Raw genomic sequence first — 24,452 nt, forward strand, 5'->3', positions numbered from 1 at the left:
ATCGAATTTCACAAAAAGCCGTTTATCTCAGAATAAATTTTCAGACGCTGAAACCATGCTGTATTCAACTGCTAATGCTTACATAACTACTAACTCTACAAACTAACTCTTTTAGACAGAGAAAGCACACATTCTATTAGTTCTTTTGAGATATTGTGTGTTCACAAAATCCTAACAGAAACGAATCCTCGGCTCTTGAAAGATGAGCCAGAATCCTCAAAAAAAAAACTTGGCAGAAGCTAACTACAGTATTGAAAAACGGCTGGCAGTGAATGTGTTAATGTACTTGGCAAAAACATGCATGAACTAGCTGGCCAGCTAGCTTGTGCTGCCTGTCACTGAGGTAAATAATGCTAGGAGGAGGGGTGGGGGTTGTACCAATGCCTAGTTGATCATTTTCGAGTCACGCTTTGCAAATGCAGAATAATGCTAAAACACAGAAAGTATTCAACTCTTTATTTTATGAGGGCATTTAAAAGCCCCTGTCACCCCAGTTCCAAGGTCAATTCTAGAGTTTTTGGGGGCTTTTTGCCCCGAGCCCCCGCTAATTTCCTACCCTGCTCAATACATGCCTTTTGTAATCCCCTTTTTATAACCATTCAAGATATTTTTACCTTCATGTATTCATACTTGGCATTTACCTTTTAAGATGAATGATGATTAATCAAACTTTTAATATCAAGAACATTACTTTATTCTCCTCCTTCATCTCTCCCTTCAATCTCTCTATCTCGAATGTATCCGAACTCTCTTGATCCATCCTTCTATACCATCGACATATAAAAGATGGACGCCGCCTCTGGTCCTGTTCAGTGAAGCCGCTTCATGTTAGATCGCCGCTCTGGCAACCCAGTATAGGTCACGCCTCCCCATGTTAGCTCATTCTCTGCCAAAGACGTACCCGGACGTACTTTTAACAATGGCGTTCTGTGCCAAGGACGTACTCGGACGTACTTTCATGTTTTGGTTGTTTACATTACATCAGACACTTTCCCAGCCTGTGACATTGTTTCAAGTCAAACTGATAAAAGGAACCCGCTAGTTTAGTATTTATAGTATAGTCACCCATTTAGCAGTAATCTATTTAGCAGTAGCAGATGAAGAGAGGCGGTCGCCGCGGTGGCCACAGCCGCAGCTGGGCGTCCTCAAGGCCCACACTTGGATTCCCCTGGGCCCAGTTCCAGCATGCACCCCGGTCCACGCCAGCGGACAATCAAAGAGACCATGGGGCTTCGTCGTCCCGTGCCCCTGCCCAGGGTCCAGATGGAGCCTGTGGTCGAAACAGAGTCCGACCCAGAGTTCTCGGATGGCGACGATGGCGAGGAAGACGCCGGCGTTTCTTTTGTTGTTGCTCCACGACGGAGCGCCAGTTCGACGAAGGCTCGGTTCACAGCGTTCTGATCCGTCTGACACAGATGAATCGGAGGAGGAGGAATGGGTGGACGATGGTAAGAAGTAGCCTATTTTTTGTATCGCGTTTGAGATGAAATGATCACACACAGCCGTCTGTGTCACATAAACATTTCAAAGTTTACAGCACTAACGTAGCTATTGTGTGATCTTCTGTGCTAATGTTAGTTATGAGAGGTAACGTGACAGCAGGTAACGTTACAGCACTCGTTATTCCTGTGTGTGTGTGTGTGTGTGTGTGTGTGTGTGTGTGTGAGAGAGAGAGAGAGAGAGTGTGTGAGTGTGACCACATAAGGGTTCGTTCCATTTGTTTATGCTTTTATCAAGCTAAGCTAAAAATCCACATGGCAACTGTAAAAGTAAATTATTTATTTGATTTTGTGCACATATTTATCATACTTTGATATTTTGTGTTTTCAGACTCTGAGTCAAGAAACCCCAGGGGCCAGACTCTCTCTCTCTCTCTCTCTCTCTCTGTAGCCGCTCACTGGGCGGGATGGACCGACACAGCTCCCTCAAATACATTCTCTTATTTTTTATTTTTTATTTATTTATTTGGGAAAACAAATACTGTATATGTCTGATGTGTCACTGAGGCAAAAAATAAAAGGCTCAAAAGAGAGTTCTGCTTGAAACGGTGTCCTTCACTAAAAACCTCTTTTTCTCCTATTTCTCTCCCAAGGAGGGCATTTTTAGTGAAAACAAGCTAACTTCCACTGCTTGTAACTAAACAAGGAAACATGGTAGAGTTTCAGTTTTTTACAAGGGGTAAGAAGAGAGTCTCTGCTTTATTGTGAGATATGTTGTGTAATTTTATTCCTAGCACAGAATATTCTGTGGGTCCTGGAAGATCAGGAAATATGCTCAAAATCCTGGCACTGGGAGCACAGACCGAAATGACCCTGGCAGAGAATGAGTTAGTGGAGTCAGATAATTTTTTCCCAAAGGTGGTTTGTATCATTTTAGATAGTTCTTATCACGCTAATGCCTGTGCAAGTGGTAATTCTTCTGATCAGTTTATTTTATTTAGTTATTTGACATATAAAAAGGGATGATTGACAGCTGTGGCAGCCAGTCTCAAGCCATCATGAAATATTCCTGCACATCAGAGTCTCAATAAGCAGGTGGACAAATCAACTACTTGAGAAACACGGTAAAATAATGTCCGCACAAGAATTATGCTCCCGGTCAGTTTATTATTAACGTTTCTATCAAAGGAGGAGGAGAAAGATACTGTTTACCATGCAGCTCTTTTCATGTGCTTAATATCAGCACGAGGAGCGGCTCTAGTTTAGCAGGTCCAGCCTCATGTCCAGAGTGTGGAGTGAGCGGGCGAGTGGGGGTGAGAGGGAAAGCGAGCGAGACAAGATTATTATAGCCTATAAATAGTTGTTAAATGGCACTTTTACAAACCATTAATGTCCCCATTTAATTTCATGAATGGAGGCAGTGAAAACGCAACAAGAAGATGAGTGCTGCATTAGGCTATATATTCGAGACACAACTTCTGTGGAGAGAAATAAATTGAAAACTAGTCAGATATGACTTGAATGCCACTTGTAAAAATCGTCTTTTCCACCGTTTAACTTTAGTGCAACTATTATTTTGACTGGTGGCTTTTGGGCGATGTGGACATCACCCACATGGCTTTTGGACATCGCCACCCCACGCTATCGCCTGAATAATGCATAGAAGGTTTTTCATGGAGTGGAGAATTGCTTTCTGAAATCTATCTCTTGATGTAGTCTATTGATTAATGTTATTAAAAGTCTGTTTAGCATAAAAACTATTCCTGGCTGCAGTCTGCAGACTAGTGTGCAGCACACTAACGTCTCCACCCCCCCCCCCCCCTTCCCTCTCTAGTCTCTACACACACCCCCTCTCGCTCTAGTCTCTACACCTTCTCCCCCCCCCCCCCCCCCCCTTCCCTCTCTAGTCTCTACACCAGAGGATTGATCTCATGTGTGGGAACAACACTGCGTCTTGTCTGGAAGAGTAACTCTGGGAAATACCTGCACCTGATTCAACCGGCATAGTCCACAGTTCATGTTTATATGGCTTTATGGGGTCTGTGGTCCTATTGTGGAGTAGATTTGGGGTCCTTGATATGAAAAGGGTTGAGATTGTCACTATACTGTCCTGTTCTCTTCTCCTCACTAGAAAGAACCAAACACATGCATGGTTAAACAGTAGTAAGGACAATCTTTTCAGATTATGCACAATGTTTTATCAGTTTAAATAGTGTGGGGGGGGGGGGGGGGGCAGAATCTGGATTTTGAGAAGTGGGGGACATGTCTCTCTCCCCCAGTGGGCATTACACCTATGGTTCAACATTACATCACTCCCTTCACTGAATTTGACATAGCTTCAGTTAAACAGGAGTGACTTTCTCTAGACACACACACACACACACACACACACACACACACACACACACACACACACACACACACACACACACACACACACAGTTGAACCCAAAAAGTGTTCAAACACAGTAACACTCTCACTGCAGTGAAACGTCTTCAGATAGTTGTGACTGAAGACTTATTAGACATTTCAGTTCTGATGTCTATGATGTTTTCTTAGCGCTGCTCACTCGCTTCTCTGTTTACTTGTCATAACCTGAGTCACCACTAGATGGCCTCACTAAACTGTTCGATCTGGACCACTTGGTGTCAATATGGATCAACTGTTCCCACCTGTTTCATTCCTTTAATGTGTTCATCTGTCTTGGATTTCATCACTTTGACTTGAGATACCAAGAAAATATGTTTGTTTCGCTGTTTTGTTCACTGGCATTTTTGAAGTAAAGATACTTTTTAGTTTAATCTTTGTGTTGAGTTTCTGTCTCTGCACTTCAGTCCCCTCAGTCATGTTTACATCACTGTGCTGCCTGCTGAGTTTCTGCTGCGTTCAGATCATACTGGAAGAACAGGCTTTCATTTCATTTTCACTTCTGCTTGTTGTCTCTTCTTATTTATTTATTCTTTTGTTTTTCATTTTTAGTTTTGTTTAGTTTTATTCTAGCAATAAATAAGTGTGTCTTAAAGTGTTTTAAATCAAAGTTAACATGTGAATCTATTCAACTTTTATTCAGGAGAAAAACTTGAGAGAAAGAGTGATTTTAGGCTAGCATATATTGTGATAAAACTCCATCACCTGATATGGAAATTTGATATGATAACATTTTCATCCATATCACCCAGCACTAATAGTTTGATTGTATACGGTTGATGATTTCAGACAAGGTTTCTTTAAAGGCATCATGGATCCAAAAAATGTACTGGAACCCCACTTGGAGCTCTTCACAACTTATTTCTAGCATCCATCCAATTTTTAAGCATCAACTCTTTCCTTTTCTCCAAATTTCAAAAACCCATTTTCAATGTATACAAAAGATCTTCACCAATTTATCACCCTTTTTTAAAGACATAATAAAGGCATGGTTACACTTCCAGTATTTTCCACCCAGATTATGTTGATGCAATTTTGCAACAAATTATATCTTCTAAAGCCACCTATTTCTGAAGAAAATGGTGAAAACGACATACCCAAACTAAAATGCTTACTGTGGCTGAACCGCTAAGGTTACAGACAACTGCCTGACCTTTTCTGAAAGGTAAGACTTTGAAGTTTCTGTTCCAAGTGTCAGAATGACTATATGTGTTACTGACCCTGAGTAACACCAGCTCAAACACAGTGATTGATTCTCGCCTAGAATAAAAAACACTTTTAGAGTGTAAACAGTTACCTGTGGTTGTTGTATTTATGGCTAGAAACCCAATGGAGACATAGCCACAGGCCTTACCACATCCCAACTCAAAGAAGATGAAAAAATACCAAAACATGAGTATTTGGCAGTGGTTTTTGTAGGGCGATACCTAGGCGCATTTCCAAAAAGCCATTATAAAAAGCCATTTGAAAAAGCCAAATAATCTGAAATGTTGTCTTTGTCTTTGTACAAAGACAGCTATAACTTCTGCTGTGTTGATCTGATCTGAAAAACGAAGACATAGTTCGATGCGCAAGATTCACCCGGTTAATTTGGTATGTAGCATGAACAGAATTGTTCAGAAGTAACTACCTAATTAATCACATAAATGACAGATGAACAGCAAAAAATCAGAAACGTAACGCCGGGGTTACGGTGCCATGCAATTGATGGGAGCAGTTTGTTGAAAAGGGCATAATTTTTATAAATGATATAATTGATGGTAATGTTTATTCATATGAGTTATTCTGTGAAACATTTGGAATATTTTGTTCAGATTTTAGACATTAACATAGCTCTTAGACATAACCTATTATAGACAGAAAGTCACATTACTTTCAATTAAAGATGTTATACAAAATACTGGCAACAAGAAAAATGCTTTTTATTTGGGGTTTGGAAAAGGATCAAAACTGTCGCTTTTGTAATTCTGAAATTGAAGATGTTTCATTCATTTTGGTTCTGCCCACATGTGGTGACTTTTTGGTTGACTATTAACTCATTGAGTGCCAATGATGTCGAACGACGTCAATTCAAATAGTAACGTAGAGTGCCAATGACGTCTAAAGACGGCAAATGCGTTTTTTTGCGGTGGGACGTGGATCAAAGCCTCATGCATCTCCTGTACAAATATGGTGGATGTTGAAGGTGTACCGTGTACAAGCTATTTTACGGACCCATTAGGTGGCGACAGTGCTCTCCAGATTAGAGAAAGGTGAGGAAAAACAGCAGAAGAAGCCCCGTGATGAAACGGAAACCGATGCTGGAGCCAGAGCCGTATAGATTGCTCTGGCTGGAGCTAACGTTAGCTGCGAACAGCAGTCAATCCGCTCCCACAACTGAGCCGCTCTGTCTCTGCTGCATAGTTTCTCCACACGATTAGCCGCCAGAAAAGCAGCACCCGACGCCGAAGGGCCAAACCATTCTCAGCAGTCCGGTTTCAGCGGTTTGGCTTTTCGGTGTCGCGCTGGAAGCCGGCGCACAAAAACGGAGCGCTCCGAAAATAGACGCTGGGTGCGTGTTAGGCTGTGTGTTAGTGTGGGGATGAGTTTCTCCCAGCTCCGCCGGCATGCAGGCTGTGTGTTGGTGTGGGGGTGAGTTTCTCCCAGCTCTGGCATGCAAGCAGTGTGTTGGTGTGGGGATCCCAGCTCCATGCAGAGATTCGTCGCCTGACGCAGGTAGAGATTCGAGCAGAGCCACCAGAGACACGGAGGAGGAGTTTGCAGTTGAGGGGGGTGGGGCACGCAGGGCACCACACAACTACACCACATCACTACATCAGAAAATATTAGCTTCAGAGTCAGTGATGTGCTTGAAATGCTTCATTTCACAAAAGGCTCATTATCTCAGCTTCTAATTTGAAACGTCTGTTTTTGGTGAAAACAACCTATCTTCTCCGGCTGATAACTAAAGAACGGAAAATGATATCAATAAACTTTTTTTTGCTGATGATACAATAGAGTCTCATCGTTCTTTGTGCGTGTTCGGTGTTTACATAGTAATATCACACAATATTCTGTGGGCCTCGAGAAATCACTGAAAACGCTCTGAAAGGGCTGGCACTGGGAGCATCCGTTTTCCAAAAGTGGCTGGCACTCAATGACTTAAGAGATGGCTAGCTTTCAATTCAATTGTGCTAACCATGTGCCCTCAAATATACTTGGTGAATTAAGAAATTGAAGTCCTGTTATGCAGGGGGTGCAGGTGTAACCATAAGGCTATTTTCCAAACTGCTCAGCCTCCTGGAAGGATCCATAATCACCAGACTAAGTACATTGCCACTGCCCAGGCTCAATGGACTTGACAAAAAAGGGAGACCACATGTTTCAAAGCAATGTAACACAATGTTTATTTTGGCTGGTATTGCCTTTTCAGAAGGTAGAAATATTTTCTCTTCCATTAGTCTCATCTAGTGTCCTCTAGAGCAGGGGTTCCCAACCTTTTTTGTGCCAAGGACCGGTAGATACATGAAAAAAAAAGTTGCGGACCGGTTGTCAATTTGAATGGTTTTAGTTACATAATATTTACTCACCAGAGGCCTGTACCCTATACTACGAAGCTATCTTAACACCTTGATTGCCAGCGACGAGTGTAGTCGTCAAACACAATCCAGCTGTTCACTGCCAGCGACGAGTTGACTCGATTTTTTTTTTTTGACGGTGGGATGTGCATCGAACCCTTTTACATCTCTTATATAGGTATTGGACGTGTACAACGTGTACAACCCATTCCACCGACCCACTAAGTGGTGACAGTGCTTTCCTGACTAGAGGAAGGCAAGCAAAAAGCAGTGTGACTGAACCATTCTCATGAAGGTGGATTGGCGAAGGCGCTTTCATTTCGCGCTGATTGCTGGCGGTGCGGGATTGCAGATTTGCATAGTGGATTGCGGGTGGGACACACTTTGAAACACGCAGCATAAATATGACCAGAATCGCAAAAGCTTCATCAAAGCCCTCAACCAAAACTCCAAGAAGCGAGCGAGTCTAACCAGACTTCCTCAAAGAGCGGCCGCACAGACAGGCTCACACCCGCACAGCAGCAGCAAAGCAAACTGGTGACAAGCGGGGACTGCCCCCTAGTCCGACACCAAATTGGAAACAAATCCCATTCTAAAAGGCTTTTAGAATGGGATTTTCAACCCATTCTTTTTTGTTTCTTTTTCGCTATAATTTAGAGTAATTTAATTTCTATTCAGAAATTTATTTGAGAGGTCGAGAGTATGAGAAAGTGCATTTGCAAAGGTAGGAAAGTGCTTGTGACATGGCGCTGCAGCCAAAAAGAACGCCCACAGGAGGGAGGAGTTGAGCAGAGGGAAGTTTACTGCTGTTATGGAGGAAATTACTGTTCAAAACTATTGTTTAGGTCTTACTGATGCCAAAAATGAATGGTTAAAGTGACTGTGCTATCGAATTTCACAAAAAGCCGTTTATCTCTAAATATTTTTTCTGATGCTGAAACCATGCTGTATTCAACTGCTAATGCTTACATAACTACTAACTCTACAAACTAACTCTTTTAGACAGAGAAAGCACACATTCTATTAGTTCTTTTTAGATGATTGGTGTTCACGAAGTCGTAACAGAAGAGAAACCTCGGCTCTTGTAAAATGAGCCTAGAATCCTCAAAAACCCCCCTGGCAGAAGCTATCTACAGCAAGAAAAAAACGGCTGGCAGTCAATGTGTTAACAGACCCGCGATCTGTCACTTTGATCTGGTTTGACTGAACAGGATCAAAGCTATCTAGTTTAAGGATACTACGATGCTGGTTTTCTACTCGATAACTGAAGCTGGGATCTGCCTGTGCACGCGCACGTTTTTCGCTCGTGCACAGGCGCGCGTCCACGCAAAAGAGGTGCGCTAGCCAATCACATTATGAACAGCTGAGTTGATCCACGCCCACACCCATTTCCACACCCATTTCCTCGTTCAATGAAAGAGCAGTCTGATCAGAGTTTTAGCGGATATTTAATGTATCCGCGATTTAATGTCAGAATGAAAATCCACGTTGGATATAATCTGCCGAAGGGCTGTCTAAAGCAGCAGCTTGTATTCACATCAGTCATTTGATTTACTTTGATCAGCGATTTCTGTCTCCTACAACAGCAAGAAATGTAAATGTGTAATCTCAGTCTATAAATTTCCACAATCTGTAAGCCTATTTAGACCATAGATTTAGAAACACATGCTCAATGAATAATGATCTCTATCACTCATTATGTGTGTGGTTGCACTGATCGAATAATTCATATATAAAATAGCCTAGTAGCTATAAAGCCTAATAGCCTAATATAAAAGAGAAAACTGCTGAACTGAATTGAGACGATACGGGCATAGTTTTCATTGATAAAAACTAGCCTATTTTTGCTCATATATTGGCATACAGCCTACAGGACACAGTTCCAGCTGAAACATGCAAGAGTAGCCTGCATATTTAGTATTGGGGCTATCCCATATTTATCCCATATCTATATTATATGTATAGGCTTTTTCTGGCATGTAGGAGAATATCACCCTCACTCCATTTGAGGCTCTGTTCATGATATGCGCTGTGGTCATTAACTCATTGAGTGCCAATGACGACAATCGTCGTCAATTCAAATACTAACGTAGAGTGCCAATGACGACGATTGTCGTCAATTGCGTTTTTTGACGGTGGGACGTGGATCAAAGCCTGATCCATCTCCTGTGAAAGTATGGTGGATGTTGAATGTGTAAAAGCTATTTTACGGACCCATTAGGTGGCGACAGTGCTCTCCAGATTAGAGAAAGTTGAGGAAAAACAGCAGAAAAAGCCGTGATCAAAGAGAAACCGATGCATGAGCCAGAGCGGCACAGATTGCTCTGGCTGGAGCCAACGTTAGCTGCGAACAGCAGCCAATCCGCTCCCACAAATGAGCCCCTCTGTCTCTGCTCCATAGTTTCTCCACACGATTAGCCGCCAGAAAATAAAACCAAAGCCAAACCATTCTCATGAGAATGGTTGTGAGCTTCATCCCAGCTCACAACCGAAACCCCAGAAACGCAGACGAACTCAGCGAGCCCCATCCAGACTCCCCCGACGAGCGGCCGCCATCCGAACGTGGATCCGCAGGCAGCAGAGCCTGCCATAGCAGGCAGCAGAGACTCGCCTGACACACGCAGCAGCCAGCAGAGCGAGCAGAGCCACCAGAGACACTCCCACGGAGGAGGACTTTGGAGTTGAGGGGGGTGGGGGTGCTGTTTATTGAAGGAAATTACTGTTCAGATGTTTCAGGTCAGAAAATATTAGCTTCAGAGTCAGTAATTTGCTTGAAATGCTTCATTTCACAAAAGGCTAATTATCTCAGCTTCTAGATGGAAACGTCTGTTTTTGCTGAAATCAAACTATCTTCTCCGGCTGATAACTAAAGAACGGAAAATGATATCAATAAACTTTTTTTTGCTGATGATAGAAGAGAGTCTCATCGTTCTTTGGGCGTGTTCGGTGTTTACATAGTAATATCACATAATATTCTGTGGGCCTCGAGAAATCACTGAAAACGCTCTGAAACTCTGGCACTGGGAGCGTCCGTTCTCCAAAAGTGGCTGGCACTCAATGAGTTAATAGTGATCATATTTCTCCACGCATCGTTCAGCTGTTAAGACATAAAGTGGTAAGTAGGCTTAATTTAATTATGTAGCCTACAGAGCCACGACTGTTTTTCTTGTTCTATTCTCAGTTGACTGCAATCTATTTTTCATATGGCGATCTTATATGAATGGTGCGTGACTCCAGAGAGCCGATTATATGGGTCTGTCATGGATTTTGATCTTATCCTCTGAAGCTAACCTGGTCGGGACCAGGTTAGCTTTGCAGCGTGAGTTGCCATGGTGATTAGAAGTTAACTTGCTTTGTAGTACGGCTAAACCAGGTTCAAACTCAAACTTACTCGGATAAGGCATTAATCTAGCTACGTAGTACAGGCTACTGTACTACAAAGCAAGATTTAGGTTGATCCTGATAAGTTTGGGTTTAAACCTGGTTTAGCCGTACTACAAAGCAAGTTATCTTCTTACCGACATATATTTCCATAGCAACTTATGCTTCACACTTAACCTGGTCTGCAGCAGGTTAAGTTGCAATGATAAGATTAGACCTTAAATACACCGCCCACGAACCAATCGAATCAGCAGTTTGGAAAAATGGCCAACCCCTTTCTGGACAAGTTTCCCATCGAGGAAGGAGCACAAATTGTAATGTTGAATTAATCAACATTTTAATTAAGCCCTACTTACCACTTTGGAATATGTTTTTATATATTCATTTTTGTGCTCTCAAGTAGCCTAGATACGTTGTTTGACCCCGCTGATCGATTGCAGCTGAATAGTGAGTGGAGAAATATCACTAAACCGGCATAAAAAGGTTACATAAACGTCTCCAAAGCGCACAGTGCCGTGTGCGTGCCGGAGCTGAGACTGACGTTGGGTTGGAATTGAAATGGTCATAGCCTACATGCTAGAATAGCCTACTACATCTAAGCAATTTAATATGGGATCACCTGCACACAGGCGATCCCATATTAAGATGATTCATATCTAGGCTACTCCTGCATTTTGCAGCTGCAACTGTGTTGCTTTTGGCCTGTATGATGTGATTGAACTTCATATTTCCAGCATCATTATATGAAATATGGAGATATGCGACTCTGCTGACAATATATGTGACCACAAAATCGGCTATTTTTTATCAATGAAAACTATGCCCGCATCATCTCAATTCAGTTCAGCAGTTTTCTCTTTTATATTAGGATATCATTATTTTATATATGAATTATTTGATCAGTGCAACCACACACATGAGTGATAGAGATCATTATTCATTGAGCATGCCTTTCTAAATCTATGGTCTAAATAGGCTTACAGATTGTGGAAATTTATAGACTGAGATTACTTTACATTTACACTCGCAAAAAGCTGCTGTAGGAGACAGAAATCGCTGATCAAAGTAAATCAAATAACTGATGTGAATACAAGCGGCAGCTTTAAAGGAGAATTTCGTTTTTTTTTAACCTGGACCCATCTCCTGGCATTAATTATGATTTGACCACTCACCCAACAATCTCCGCGGCGTTTCTGGCTATTGAGATCAATAGCGTCCAAGTCAGTTGTAAAATGGAGCTGACTTGCACTGCATGAAATTCCTACTTTCCGGGACTTTGTAAAATCGGAAAAATCTCCTCTTTGTGGGTCTTTGTAGCACTTTGGCGCCATCACAGAAAAACTCCACATTTTTACCACAAATAGGTCGGCAGTTGACTGCCCCAGCCCCCTAGCCTGTGGGAGGCTTTCACATGCAAATGACAATCCTGGTGCTGGATTGGGGGGGTGGGCTATTGACTGAATAGGTAACACCTCAGGACAATGACTGGTGGATGAGGGGGTGGGGCCGGAAACCTTTCCCTGGAGAAGAGAGCCCAGAGCTCTCTCAATTCAGTTAACTCACACAAAATCACAGTTTGAAGAGTGATCCAGCAAGATCAACAGGGGATTTGATTCTCTTGAGGAGCAAATTGCACGGTGGAGAAGGAGAATCTGAGGAAAAGACGACGCCCTCACAATATCAAACTTTCGGTAAGAATAATATATAATAATGATTAAGCAAAATAAATGAATGGTTGTACATTCAAATAGGCTACTGCTTGGCTTCAAAGCACCCTCTGTTGCTTGTGGTATTTTCAAAAAATGGCGGAGGCCATGGACGTTGGTAGAAAGTAAATATATCAACATTTTCGCTTGATATTTCCCCATAAAAACAGTTATAACATGATGTGTTCATGTCTTCTCTCTCGCTCTCTCTCTCTAGGCAAGAGTACGCCTGCTGCACAGCAAACACCAAGTATGACGTACAGCATGGTAGGATTTTCATCCACTCTCTCTTCCCTATGTGCTTCATAACAAAAGTGTGCTATACATTGTGCTATATAAAAGTAAATAAATCTGTTCTGTTCTGTATTTCATTTGTGTTCACAGATTGAGCCATCCACACAATGTGGCGGTGACCTCATATTTGATGGGAGCCCTGGCTGCGAGTGCAGACTTCTACACTTTGGACCACGATGTCCTTCTGAGTTACGATGTCCTTCTGAGTAAGTAACTCGGGTTCAGTGGTCTAATTTGTGTCAGTGGAGAAGGAGAATCCAATGAAAAGACGACGTCCTCACAACACCAAACTTTCGGTAAGAATATAATATAATAATGATGATTAAGTCAAATAAATTAAGTAATGGTTGTACATTCAAATAGGCTACGGCATGGCTTCACAGCACCCTATGTTGCTTGTGGTAATTCATTCTCTCTCTCTCTCTCTCTCTCTCTTTCTCTCTCTCTCTCTCTCTCTCTCTCTCTCTCTCTCTCTCTAGGCAAGAGTTCTAGGCAAGAGTGAGCTTGTTGCACAACACAGAAGCAAACTGCAAGAAGTATGATGCACAGCATGGGTACGATTTCAATCCATTCTCTCTCTCTATGTTCTTCATAACAAAAGTGTGCTATACATTGGGCTGTATAAAAGTAAATAAATCTGTTCTGTTCTCTATTTCATTTGTGTTCACAGATTGAGCCATCCACACAATGTGGCGGTGACCTCATATTTGATGGGAGCCCTGGCTGCGAGTGCAGACTTCTACACTTTGGACCACGATGTCCTTCTGAGTAAGTAACTCGGGTTCAGTGGTCTAATTTGTGTCAGTTTAGGGAACCACTGCTCTAGTGTGTGTGTCTATACATATCAGTAGCCTATATTTTATATACTTATATGGAAATGTAGAGAGACAAAGACATGGCGCAGTTCTGAAAGACAATTTTGTATTTGTAACATATTAATTTAATATTTTTTTTCAGCTGCCTGTAAGACCTGGTTTGAGAGTGTTAGGAGAAGATTCCGGTACACCCAACCTGGGCTTGAGGAGAAGGCGAACGCTGCAAAGATTGCATCGCGGAGTCGAGCCAGAAGATTGAGGGTAAGATCCAAAATACCTATTAGCAACAAAAAAATACATTTGAAAAACTTAACAGCAATGTCTCTTTCCCAGAAGTCATGACCTGGTTATTCAAGATCATCCACAAACCTTGTTATGAGCCGTTACATGTAGGAACTATTTACTTTAGACCGAACTACACCCACTAGCTGCTAGCTAATTGCTACATGGCAGCTCGCTAGCAGCTGTGGGAGTAGTTTAGTTAAAAGAAAATAGTTCCTACATGAAGCTGCTCATAACTAGGTCTGTAGATTATCTTGAGTATCCGGGCCATTATTTCTGGAAAGAGGCATTGCTGTTGAGTTTTTATAATGTATGTTTCTGCCATTTTGAGCACCACAAGCCAAGTGCCATCCAGTTACATTGTATTGGAGAGAAGGCAGACATCTCTGCGGCAGATATCTCCAAAACTCAGGCAACTAACACAAAACAATGTAGATGATAAATAGCACTACAGGTAAGACGAAAAATATGTAATTTTAGGGTTTTTAGGGTGAGCTGTTCCTTTAACTTGAAGGCATTTGTTTTGTTACTTGTTAGGGTTTGAAGAAAGTGTTTTCATATTTGCTTAATCATGTTTTATCTGTTGGCCTGTTTTCTGCCACTCTGTTGACTGAACGGTTTACTGCACTGTGACCTATATATTTTGCAGCTTGTGCAGGAATGGAACAGTCATGTGTGTGTCTTTACAAAATAAGACGACCTATGCAAAACAGATGTTCAAATTGTGCTTGCTGTGCTTTAGAATGAGGAAGTCTTCATCTGCCGTTGCAGAATAACAGTTCGCGCAGTCAGCGTTCAGTTCAACCGTTGTTGTGTGTTGAAATTATGCATACGTGTACTATCTGATAAACAGGAACTGGGAGGACCATTTCTTCATGTTGCTTCATGTGTAACCACGAGTAAATAAAAGGCTAAGCACGGAGGGTGAATAGCAGAAGTGTTTTGGAGACGGGCAGAGGTGCCGCTCGACACTGTCTCCTTGCTCTAGCAAGTAAAACTGAGAACTCGAGTCCTGTCTATCTTTGAGTCTGAGTGGGTTAAAGATCTTGGTGAAAGAACCTGGGGAAGCTTGTCTTACAACCAAGCACTTCATCTGGTAAAATATCCCCAACATTACTGCAACGCGTAACAAACTACTTATTTGCAGTTTCTGACTGTGTGCGTTTCTGTTTACAGCGCTACACACTGAGGACAAAGGTGCTGACAGACTTGGAAAAGGATATGTGGAGGGGCGTCTCTCACGATTTTATGTCCGATGAAGAGGATGGCAGTGCAGATGGTGTGATGGTGTGGATTGTGCGGCGTCCGTATTTTCGCAGTCAGGAGCTGGGTAACTTGTGTGCTGTGCTACAGGAGAGACTGGACGCCATTCCTCAGCACGCAGCCTCCCACATGACACCCCGCCCACCGCGTCTACAGGGACCATCTTCAGAGAGACGCCCACCCCAAAAAATAAAACCAGATGCCAAAAGACATTTAAACCAGTAAACCGTTCACGAGCATCGGCACTGGACATTGGCGCTGGCCAAAAAGCACTGTGTGGTGTGTGGTGTGTGTGTGTGTGTTTTTGAGTGTTTGCATGTAACACTCATCTTAAGCATTTATTGAATTTGGGCAAGGACCCCTGTGTGCAGTGTTTTTTTTTCTCATTTTCTGTGTGGTGTTTTATATTAAAGCATAAGCTTTTCTACCTATTTCTTGAATTATGTATTTTTCCTCTCTCCCAATACATTGATCTCAATATTGCAGTGTGGAAAATACCAACATTACTGTCTTTCAGAGGCTATGGCAGGCTCATTTTTAAAGCAAGCTTGAATACATGACAATAGAAGACCTATTTTAGATTTAGAATGTAAATGGTCTATGAAATAAATAAATTAATGTAATTTCACATAACTTGAACACATCCATCCAGATTCATTTGGGTCCTTCATAGGAAATAATTTGAGCACCTCTGCCTTATAGGGTAACAACAATAACATGAAAGTATTTCCAGTAAGTGCAGTTTTTTATGTAGGCTTATGTACACACAATTTATTATTATGAAAATCATTTTATTAATAATAACTGTCCTATATAGCCATTGGCTCATGGCTGATCTATCAGACCAATCGGTTGATTGTGTTTGTAGTTTTCATCCAATGACAAATGACACAAACAGCTACAAATACAATCAACCGATTGGTTCTATAGATCAGGCCTGAGCCAATGGCTATGAGCCTGGCTGTCTCCAAACTGATAATTGGAGTCATCACATTGAAATGCACCTCTGAATGCCGCCCTCAGAGGTGTTAAGTGCCCTCTGCCACGGCCCATTCATATGAATGGCCCATGCAGGGTGTGAATGGCTGGTATGGTTCCTGGTTTTTACTGGACTGGAAAAGTGGGGGAAGAGTACAACCAAAGCGTCCGCAAATTGAGCACTTTGTGGTAATTTACTTGCCTGGAAAGCAAGTATTTCATGCAGTGTTGGGGCCAAGTGTGAGCCTGTCTTTCCTGCATCTAAATAGCTATTTTTATTCCCGTTTTCGCCAAATATCGTCAGAATCGGATCCCTCAAGAACCACCACAGTGATATTTCGCCAAAGGCTGTTTCCTGGAGTCTCACAGGGATCAAATTACCTCAAACGTGATCTCGGTCACCAAGTCTCGTGAAGTCCCGCGATACTTTCCTGCCGACTGGCCAAGTACAGGAGGACGCTTTGCGGTGGTGGTTTTAGCGTAACCTATGTGGGGTTTGGCGTAACCTATGTGGGATTCGAAATAACGAAGGTTATGCCAAACCCCACATAGGTTGCGTTAAAACCACCACCGCAAAGCGTCCTCCTGTACTTGGCCAGTCGGCAGGAAAGTATCGCGGGACTTCACGAGACTTGGTGACCGAGATCACGTTTGAGGTAATTTGATCCCTGTGCGACTCCAGGAAACAGCCTTTGGCGAAATATCACTGTGGTGGTTCTTGAGGGATCCGATTCTGACGATATTTGGCGAAAACGGGAATAAAAATAGCTATTTAGATGCAGGAAAGACAGGCTCACACTTGGCCCCAAGTCAGCTCCATTTTACAACTGACTTGGACGCTATTGATCTCAAAACAACGCTAGGATGGCCAGAAACGCCGCGGAGATCGCTGGGTGAGTGGTCAAATCATAATTAATGCCAGGAGATGGGTCCAGGTTAAAAAAAAACGAAATTCTCCTTTAAACAGTCTTTCAGAAGATTATATCCAACGCGGATTTTCATTCTGACATAGGCTACATTAAATATCCACTAAAAACTCTGATCATTGAATGAGGAAATGGGTGTGCCTGCCGTGTCAACTCAGCTGTTCATAATGTGATTGGCTAGCGCACCTCTTTCGCGTGGACACCCGCCTGTGCACGAGCGAAAAACGTGCGCGTGCACAGGCAGATCCCAGATAAATCCAGCTTCAGTTATCGAGTAGAAAACCAGCATCGTAGTATCGTTAAACTAGATAGATTTGATCCTGTTCAGTCAAACCAGATCAAAGTGACAGATCGCGGATCTGTTAAGATAGCTTCGTAGTATAGGGTCCTGGTGGTGAAAAAGGGTAAATAACAGCCTTTTGTGTTGTACTGTATACAGTATTTATGTTTTTGTTTTCACTACAAACATAAATAAACATCAACTTGAAACTATGTTTCAACTACCATACACAGCCTATAATATTATAGCCTATATTTATAAAAAAAAAAAAAAAAACTCTCAAAAATCTGAGGGGGTTGCCCCCTCAGTTACAATGGGCATGACGCTTCTGCTGTTATGTTTAAAAAAACAACTGTGATATTATTGGGTAAGAGATTCATTTTTTAATTGAAAGGAAAAGAACAATTGACTTGTTTTCTTTCTTTTCTAAAGCATTACTTTTTGCTAGAAGGCATTATTGCAAATAGACAGGGAACAATGAAAGATTATGATAAGAAATGGAACAGATTGCCGCAGAATGTAGAAAAGGTGAGGTTTCCTACATGTTCGGTAGGAATGTTCCCTCGTTCATTATTATTACTTTGATACATGTATTTCTTGTTTTGTTTTGTTTTATGTTCTTAAACAGCTCAGCCATTGCATTTTTCTGTTTTATTTTTATGGAATGCTACCAGCCGCTCCACTTTGTTGCTATATATTTGCGCTTGTCAGTAAACATATTTTTTTGTTGTTGATATATGCCCGAGTTTCAGGGTAGGGTACAGCTTGGAGGTAGAGATATAACAATGATCTCATGGAATGTCAAGGGGCTTGGCCAGGTTACAAAGAGGGAGAAGATTTTCCGACACCTCAAGTCTTTATCTGCGGAAATCATGTTCTTGCAGGAGACTCATGTGGGACCAACCCAACAGCGCAGTTTAAGGCACAGCTGGGTTTCCCCCTATCCCCTATCTCGCCACTGTCTGACAGGTGTCAGGTGTCGGAGAGCACACTATCTCATGCCTTTTGGTTCTGCCCTTCACTAACAGGATTCTGGGCTAAAATATTTGACTGGTATTCTAAAGCCTACAAAATAACCCTTCAGCCAGAGGCAGAGCTCGCCATCTTCTGCTGCTCGGACTCTGTTGCCAAGAAACTTATCTTGAAGGAATGGAAATCCCCCTCTTCACCCTCTTTTCAATTGTGGCTGACGGATATGACCTATGTTATACGGATGGAGAGACTTAGGTTCTTGAGAACTAACTCACTTAATATATTTTTGGTTATTTGGGACCCATTTTTAGCCTACCTCAGTGAGGCTGGGGGCGACGGGTGACTTGCCTACGAGATGTCCTGCAAGCATGTAGATAGATACGGGGCCCTATTCTCCCACAGGCCTTCGGCGCTAAAACGGGCCTTAAATGCAAAAAAACGTGCCTTGCGCCTGTTTTGGGACGATATCAATATGGCTTTACGCTGCCAAATGCGCTTTAGGCCGAATGGGCGTGGCGCAGTCCCAGAATGGGCCAAAGTGGGCATGTCGGCGCTAAATACCGGCGTACTGCTATCTTCCGAGCTGGCGTACATTTAGCGCTTTGCGCCTTTGAAAAGCAGGCCTATTCAGTGCGCCAGTGTCAAGGAGTGCTCTTCTGCCTCTCCCCTGTCACCCTTCTCTGTCTCTCTCTGAAACCAGGCCTATTCAGTGCGCCAGTGCTCTTCTGCCTCTTCTCTGTCACCCTTCTCTCTCTCTCTCTGACTCCCTCGCTCAGACAGACACAACACATAGCAGCACCCAGCTTCCCATAGGAAATAGCAGTTGTAAGTTTACTGCCTGTGAATGTCCCTGTCCCAGCATGCAATTGGGTCCTCCATTTCGCTACTAAATAGCAACCAAATGAGCCGAAATAGATATAAAAGGTAGATCTAAAATAATGTGTAATGGTAAGACAACCTGCAATTGTAGAACATTTCAATATTGGACCAAATAAAACATCGAAATGAAACACCACCCTATGTGAAACATATATGTCCTCTTGAGCCTATATATACCCTGTGTGGATTTAACGTGATTTAGATAAGTGACAGCGGAACGCGCTTCGGAAGCTTCTACTGTCATCTGCTATACTGTGATGTCCAGCTCCAATAACTTGGCCCTACTCCACATTTAGTTTTACAATAAAAACACATTTATGCAATGACTTTACATAATGTAGGCTATATTTATGTGCATCATCCTTCCTGCAGCAGGCGAGAGAAAATTATATCTTTCTGGACAAACTTTCACCAATCTAATAGGCTATATTTTTCTAGCTGATGCATTTAGAACATTATTTTCACTTTGATCTTGCTATAGTGTAGCGTATTTACATGCTTGCAGTATTGAAACTGCAGTTAGATTGGTTTGAGAAGCATAATAATATGGAATAATAGCCTATAATGCAGACAGTCAGACTGGATGAAGGGAGGGGGGGGGGGGGCAGAGCGTTTGGCTTTCGTCTGGTTTTGCGGGATCACTGGAATTGGAGCTAAAAAGGCAAGCGTGCGATTCGTTTATTGCAGTTATCCAATGAGCATGACGGTGCATAATTTTACGCTTAAAAGGTGTGGTTGTAATGCTTTAGGCTGCGTGTAGCGCCAGCACGACGATATCAAGTGCGCTGGTCCACGCCCACTGATTTGGGCTGCGCCAGGCGCTCGGCCTAGAAACAGCGCCGATGCAACGATAGGGACCACGGTGTGCGACTGGTGGTATAATACAATACTGAGTGTCAAGAATATATGTATTTGTTTTGGTTTTGGTTTTTGTTTTCTTTTGTTTTCTTTCGTCCTCATGTGTATGAGCCTGTTTGCTTTGTTTGTGTGTTGGTAAAAAAAAAAAAAAAAAAGCTGCTAAAAAAAAAAAAAAAAAAAAAAAAAAGTGTATACAACTAAAGTACCAGTTGTTTGCATTGTTTTGGTATTTAAATTCTGTATAATAAAAAAAGCAAGTAGAAAATATATGGAGAGAAATTGTAGTGTGATGTGATTAATAAACCCTGATTGCAATAAAAAATTTTTTTAACAGATTAAGGCTAACCTTAGTGTCATCATCACTACTTTTTTGTTTTGTTCGTTTAATGTTTGTTGTATGTATGTGTATATATATGTGTATATTTTATGTCCTGTCATTTTTAATGGTGTCCTGTTTTAATTGTTCTCTATTACTCAAGGGTGTGTTTATTGTATGTTGGTTGGTGGATTGTATTGTTTGTATTATTGAAATAATAATACAAAGAAAATGATTTTAGGCCAGCATATGTATATTGTGATAAAGCTGTATCACCCTATATGGAAATTTGAATCGTGATAACATTTTCATCCATATCACCCAGCACTATTATTTTGATTGTTTATGATTGATGATTTTATACAGGTTTTCTGAGAAAGAGATCCCATCTTTCAGTGTAAACTTCTTTAAAAAATATTTACATGTTGGATTTTCTCATCAGTAGCTGTGGCTCAGAAATGAATTATGATAATGCAGAAACTGTTATTGTCCCCAATATTAAAAGTTGCCCCAAGCATCGGGTTCGTTTTTTCATTTTAGTTCTTGACTCAAGAAGAGTTAATTTGTAAAAACATATAAATGTCATTCTTAAAATGAAACAACACCTGTTTGATACTCCTTGGAGTGCACATAAAAGATGGTTTAGATGATTCATGTGATGATTCAGTGAAAATGTTTTAATTACCTCATGATTCATAATAGAAATATATTAAATATATATATATATATATAAATACAAAAATATCTGATTACTATAATGAGGTGAGGGGTGCCACGCGGCCCACCTGCATACGAGAGCACGTGAAGCGGGCAAGACCTCGAGGGGGAACCAGCGAGGCACAGTAGAAATGAACGCTACCAGTTCAACTAGAAAGGAACGTGTGAAGCCTGCAATATTTATAGTGTATTAAAAAAAATATTAAAAAGTACAAATGAAGATATCTGTTTTTGCAGGTGAACTTTTCTATTTCAACAAGAGGCACTGAGGTGAGAAAAGAATGACATGTTCTCTCAGAGAAGAATGTTGGGTTTCACATCACATCAGCAGGAAAATGAGAGTTCAGGTATTTTCTCTGATATTAATGTGCATGTAAAACAGAATTTAAACGGTCTGTTGAATAGTAACAGTGATCCTGACCTGAGAGTCTCCAGTCTACAGTGTGGACTCTGCAGTCCAACACAGAGCACCTTCACTGATGAATCTTGCAAGTCGTTGTTACTCAGGTCCAGCTCTCTCAGACTAGAGGACTGAGAGCTGAGAACTGAGGCCAGAGCTTCACAGCTTCTCTCTGACAGCTGACAGCCACTCAGCCTGAAGTGTGATGAAAAAACAACATTGAAAATGTTTATTTCCCTCCTCACAACATACATGTATATTGAATCTATCCAGTTTGTATGCACTTACAGAGCTTTATTGGAGGCTTTGACCACTGGCAGCAGCATCAGAAGAGCCTCCTCTGAAGCCGAGTATTTCTTCAGGTCAAACTCATCCAACTCTTCTTCTGATGACAGTAAGATGAAGGCCAGAGCCGACCACTCAGTAGGGGAGAATTTGCCTGTGGAGAGACTTCCAAAATTGATGTGGTCTTGGATCTCCTTCACAAGAGACCGGTCATTCAGCTCATTCAGACAGTGGAACAGATTGATGATTCTCTCTGAAGACGGATTCTCCCTGATCTTTTCCTTGATGTACTGGACTGTATCCTGATTGGTCTGTGAGCTACTTCCTATCTGTGGCAGCAGGCCTTGTAGGAGAGTCTGATTGGTCTCTAGTGAAAGACCCAGGAGGAAGCGGAGGAACAAATCAAGGTGACCATTTACGCTCTGTGAAGCCTTGTCCACAGCACTCTGGTAGAAGATAGTATCGGGTTCATTTTCTAACGTGTGGTCGTCTAACATGGCACTCTGGTAGAAGATAGTTTCAGGTTTATTTTCTAACGTATGCTCGTCTAACATGGCTCCTGGCTGTTCGTTTTTTTTCTTTCTTCTTTGTTTTGCTTTCTTCAAAAGGGAGAATGGCCATTTACTCATAAACCCTTTGCTGGACATTGATTCAGAATAGTCACCAGTGTGGGAGGTTGACTGATGTTCTGACTGGTTTTCTGACAGCAGATTGACAGATTTGTCTGTGGAGGTTGACTGATTTTCCGACTGGTTTTCTGACAGCAGATTGACAGATTTTTCTGTGGAGGTTGACAGATTTTCTGACTGGTTTTCTGACAGCAGATTGACAGATTTGTCTGTGGAGGTTGATTGGTTTTCTGACAGCAGATTGACAGATTTGTCTGTGGAGGTTGACTGATTTTCTGACTGGTTTTCTGACAGCAGATTGACAGATTTGTCTGTGGAGGTTGACTGATTTTCTGACAGCAGATTGACAGATTTGTCTGTGGAGGATGACTGATTTTCTGACTGGTTTTCTGACAGCAGATTGACAGATTTGTCTGTGGAGGTTGATTGGTTTTCTGACAGCAGATTGACAGATTTGTCTGTGGAGGTTGACTGATTTTCTGACTGGTTTTCTGACAGCAGATTGACAGATTTGTCTGTGGAGGTTGACTGATTTTCTGACAGCAGATTGACAGATTTGTCTGTGGAGGATGACTGATTTTCTGACTGGTTTTCTGACAGCAGATTGACAGATTTGTGTGTGGAGGTTGATTGTGGTTCTGACAGCAGATTGACACCAGAGTCGATGAATGAGATGATGACATGAACAGCAGCCAGAAACTCCTGAATGCTCAGATGGACAAAGCAGAATACTTTGTCCTGGTACAGCCCACACTCCTCTTTAAAGATCTGTGTGAACACTCCTGAGTACACGGAAGCTGCTCTGATATCAATACCACACTCTTTCAGGTCAGCTTCATAGAAGATCAGGTTGCCTTTCTCCAGCTGCTCAAAAGCCAGTTTTCCCAGAGAAAGAATCATGTGTGGATCTGTCTCAGCTCTCTCATGATACTTGATGTTCAGTTTGGACTGAACCACCAGGAAGTGGATGTACATCTCAGTCAGGGTCTTGGGCAGTTCTCCTATCTCACTGGTTCTCAACACATATTCCATAACATTAGCAGTGATCCAGCAGAAGAGTGGAATGTGGCACATGATGAGGAGGCTTCGTGAAGCCTTGATGTGGGAGATGATTCTCATGGCCTGCTGCTCATCTCTGAATCTCTTCCTGAAGTATTCCTCTTTCTGTGGGTCAGTGAAGCCTCTCACCTCTGTTACCACGTCAACACACTCAGGAGGGATCTGATTGGCTGCTGCAGGTCGTGTGGTCACCCAGAGGCGAGCAGCGGGAAGCAGTTTCCCCTTGATGAGGTTTGTCAGCAACACGTCCACTGAGGTCGACTCTGTGACATCGGTCACGATCTCGTTGTTCTGGAAGTCTAGAGGAAGTCGACACTCATCCAGACCGTCAAAGATGAGCACAACCTGGAACTTGTCAAACCTACAGATTCCTGCTTCTTTGGTCTCAGGAAAAAAGTGATGAAGAAGTTCCACCAAGCAGAACCTTTTCCCTTTCAGCAGATTCAGCTCTCGGAAAGTGAATGGAAATATGAACTCTATATCCTGGTTAGCTTTGTCTTCAGCCCAGTCCAGAGTAAACTTTTGTGTTAAGACGGTTTTCCCAATGCCAGCCACTCCCTTTGTCATCAATGTTCTGGTTGGTTTGTCTCTTCCAGGTAAGGGTTTAAAGATGTCGTCACATTTGATTGTTGTTTCTGGTCTGGCTGATTTCCTGGATGCTGCTTCAATCTGTCTGACCTCATGTTCATCATTGACCTCTCCACTCCCTCCCTCTGTGAGGTAATGCTCTGTGTACATCTCATCCAGAAGTGTTGGGTTTCCTGCTTTAGCAATCCCCTCAAACAAACACTGAAACTTCTCCTTCAGACTGGATTTGTGTTGTTGTTGTGGATGTTGATGTTGAGTTTCTGAAAGAACAAATGAACAATGAGCAGATGTTTCAGTAAACATGAGAAATGTGAACATTTGCTGGTAAATGTGTATCTCCACTCCATGACATCTCTTCAGCTCATCACTGGTGAGTGGACAAATAGGTCCTGACTGTGTG

The 24,452-nt window shown here is 42.1% G+C and overlaps 2 protein-coding genes across 2 annotated transcripts in view; both read right to left on the reverse strand.

The window, feature by feature from the left end:
* LOC310775420 (NACHT, LRR and PYD domains-containing protein 3-like) overlaps positions 1–24,452 on the reverse strand; it is an 888,839-nt gene that overhangs the window by 717,812 nt on the left and 146,575 nt on the right. Inside the window, exon 7 of the mRNA XM_083635567.1 lies at positions 21,513–21,686. Within this exon, the coding sequence (XP_083491693.1) occupies positions 21,513–21,686 (174 nt within the window). The remainder of the gene's footprint in view (positions 1–21,512; positions 21,687–24,452) is intronic.
* Positions 22,095–24,452, reverse strand: part of LOC310774940 (NLR family CARD domain-containing protein 3-like) — a gene marked incomplete at its 3' end in the record, with an annotated part of 44,275 nt that continues 41,917 nt past the window's right edge. The window contains exons 4-5 of the mRNA XM_083635030.1: positions 22,890–24,312; positions 22,095–22,143 (exon numbers count right to left, since the gene is read on the reverse strand). Coding sequence (XP_083491156.1) covers positions 22,095–22,143; positions 22,890–24,312 — 1,472 coding nt within the window. The remainder of the gene's footprint in view (positions 22,144–22,889; positions 24,313–24,452) is intronic.

The sequence above is a fragment of the Poromitra crassiceps genome (assembly GCF_964638095.1).
Source record: "Poromitra crassiceps genome assembly, chromosome: 4".
Classification (NCBI taxonomy): Eukaryota; Metazoa; Chordata; class Actinopteri; order Beryciformes; family Melamphaidae; genus Poromitra; species Poromitra crassiceps.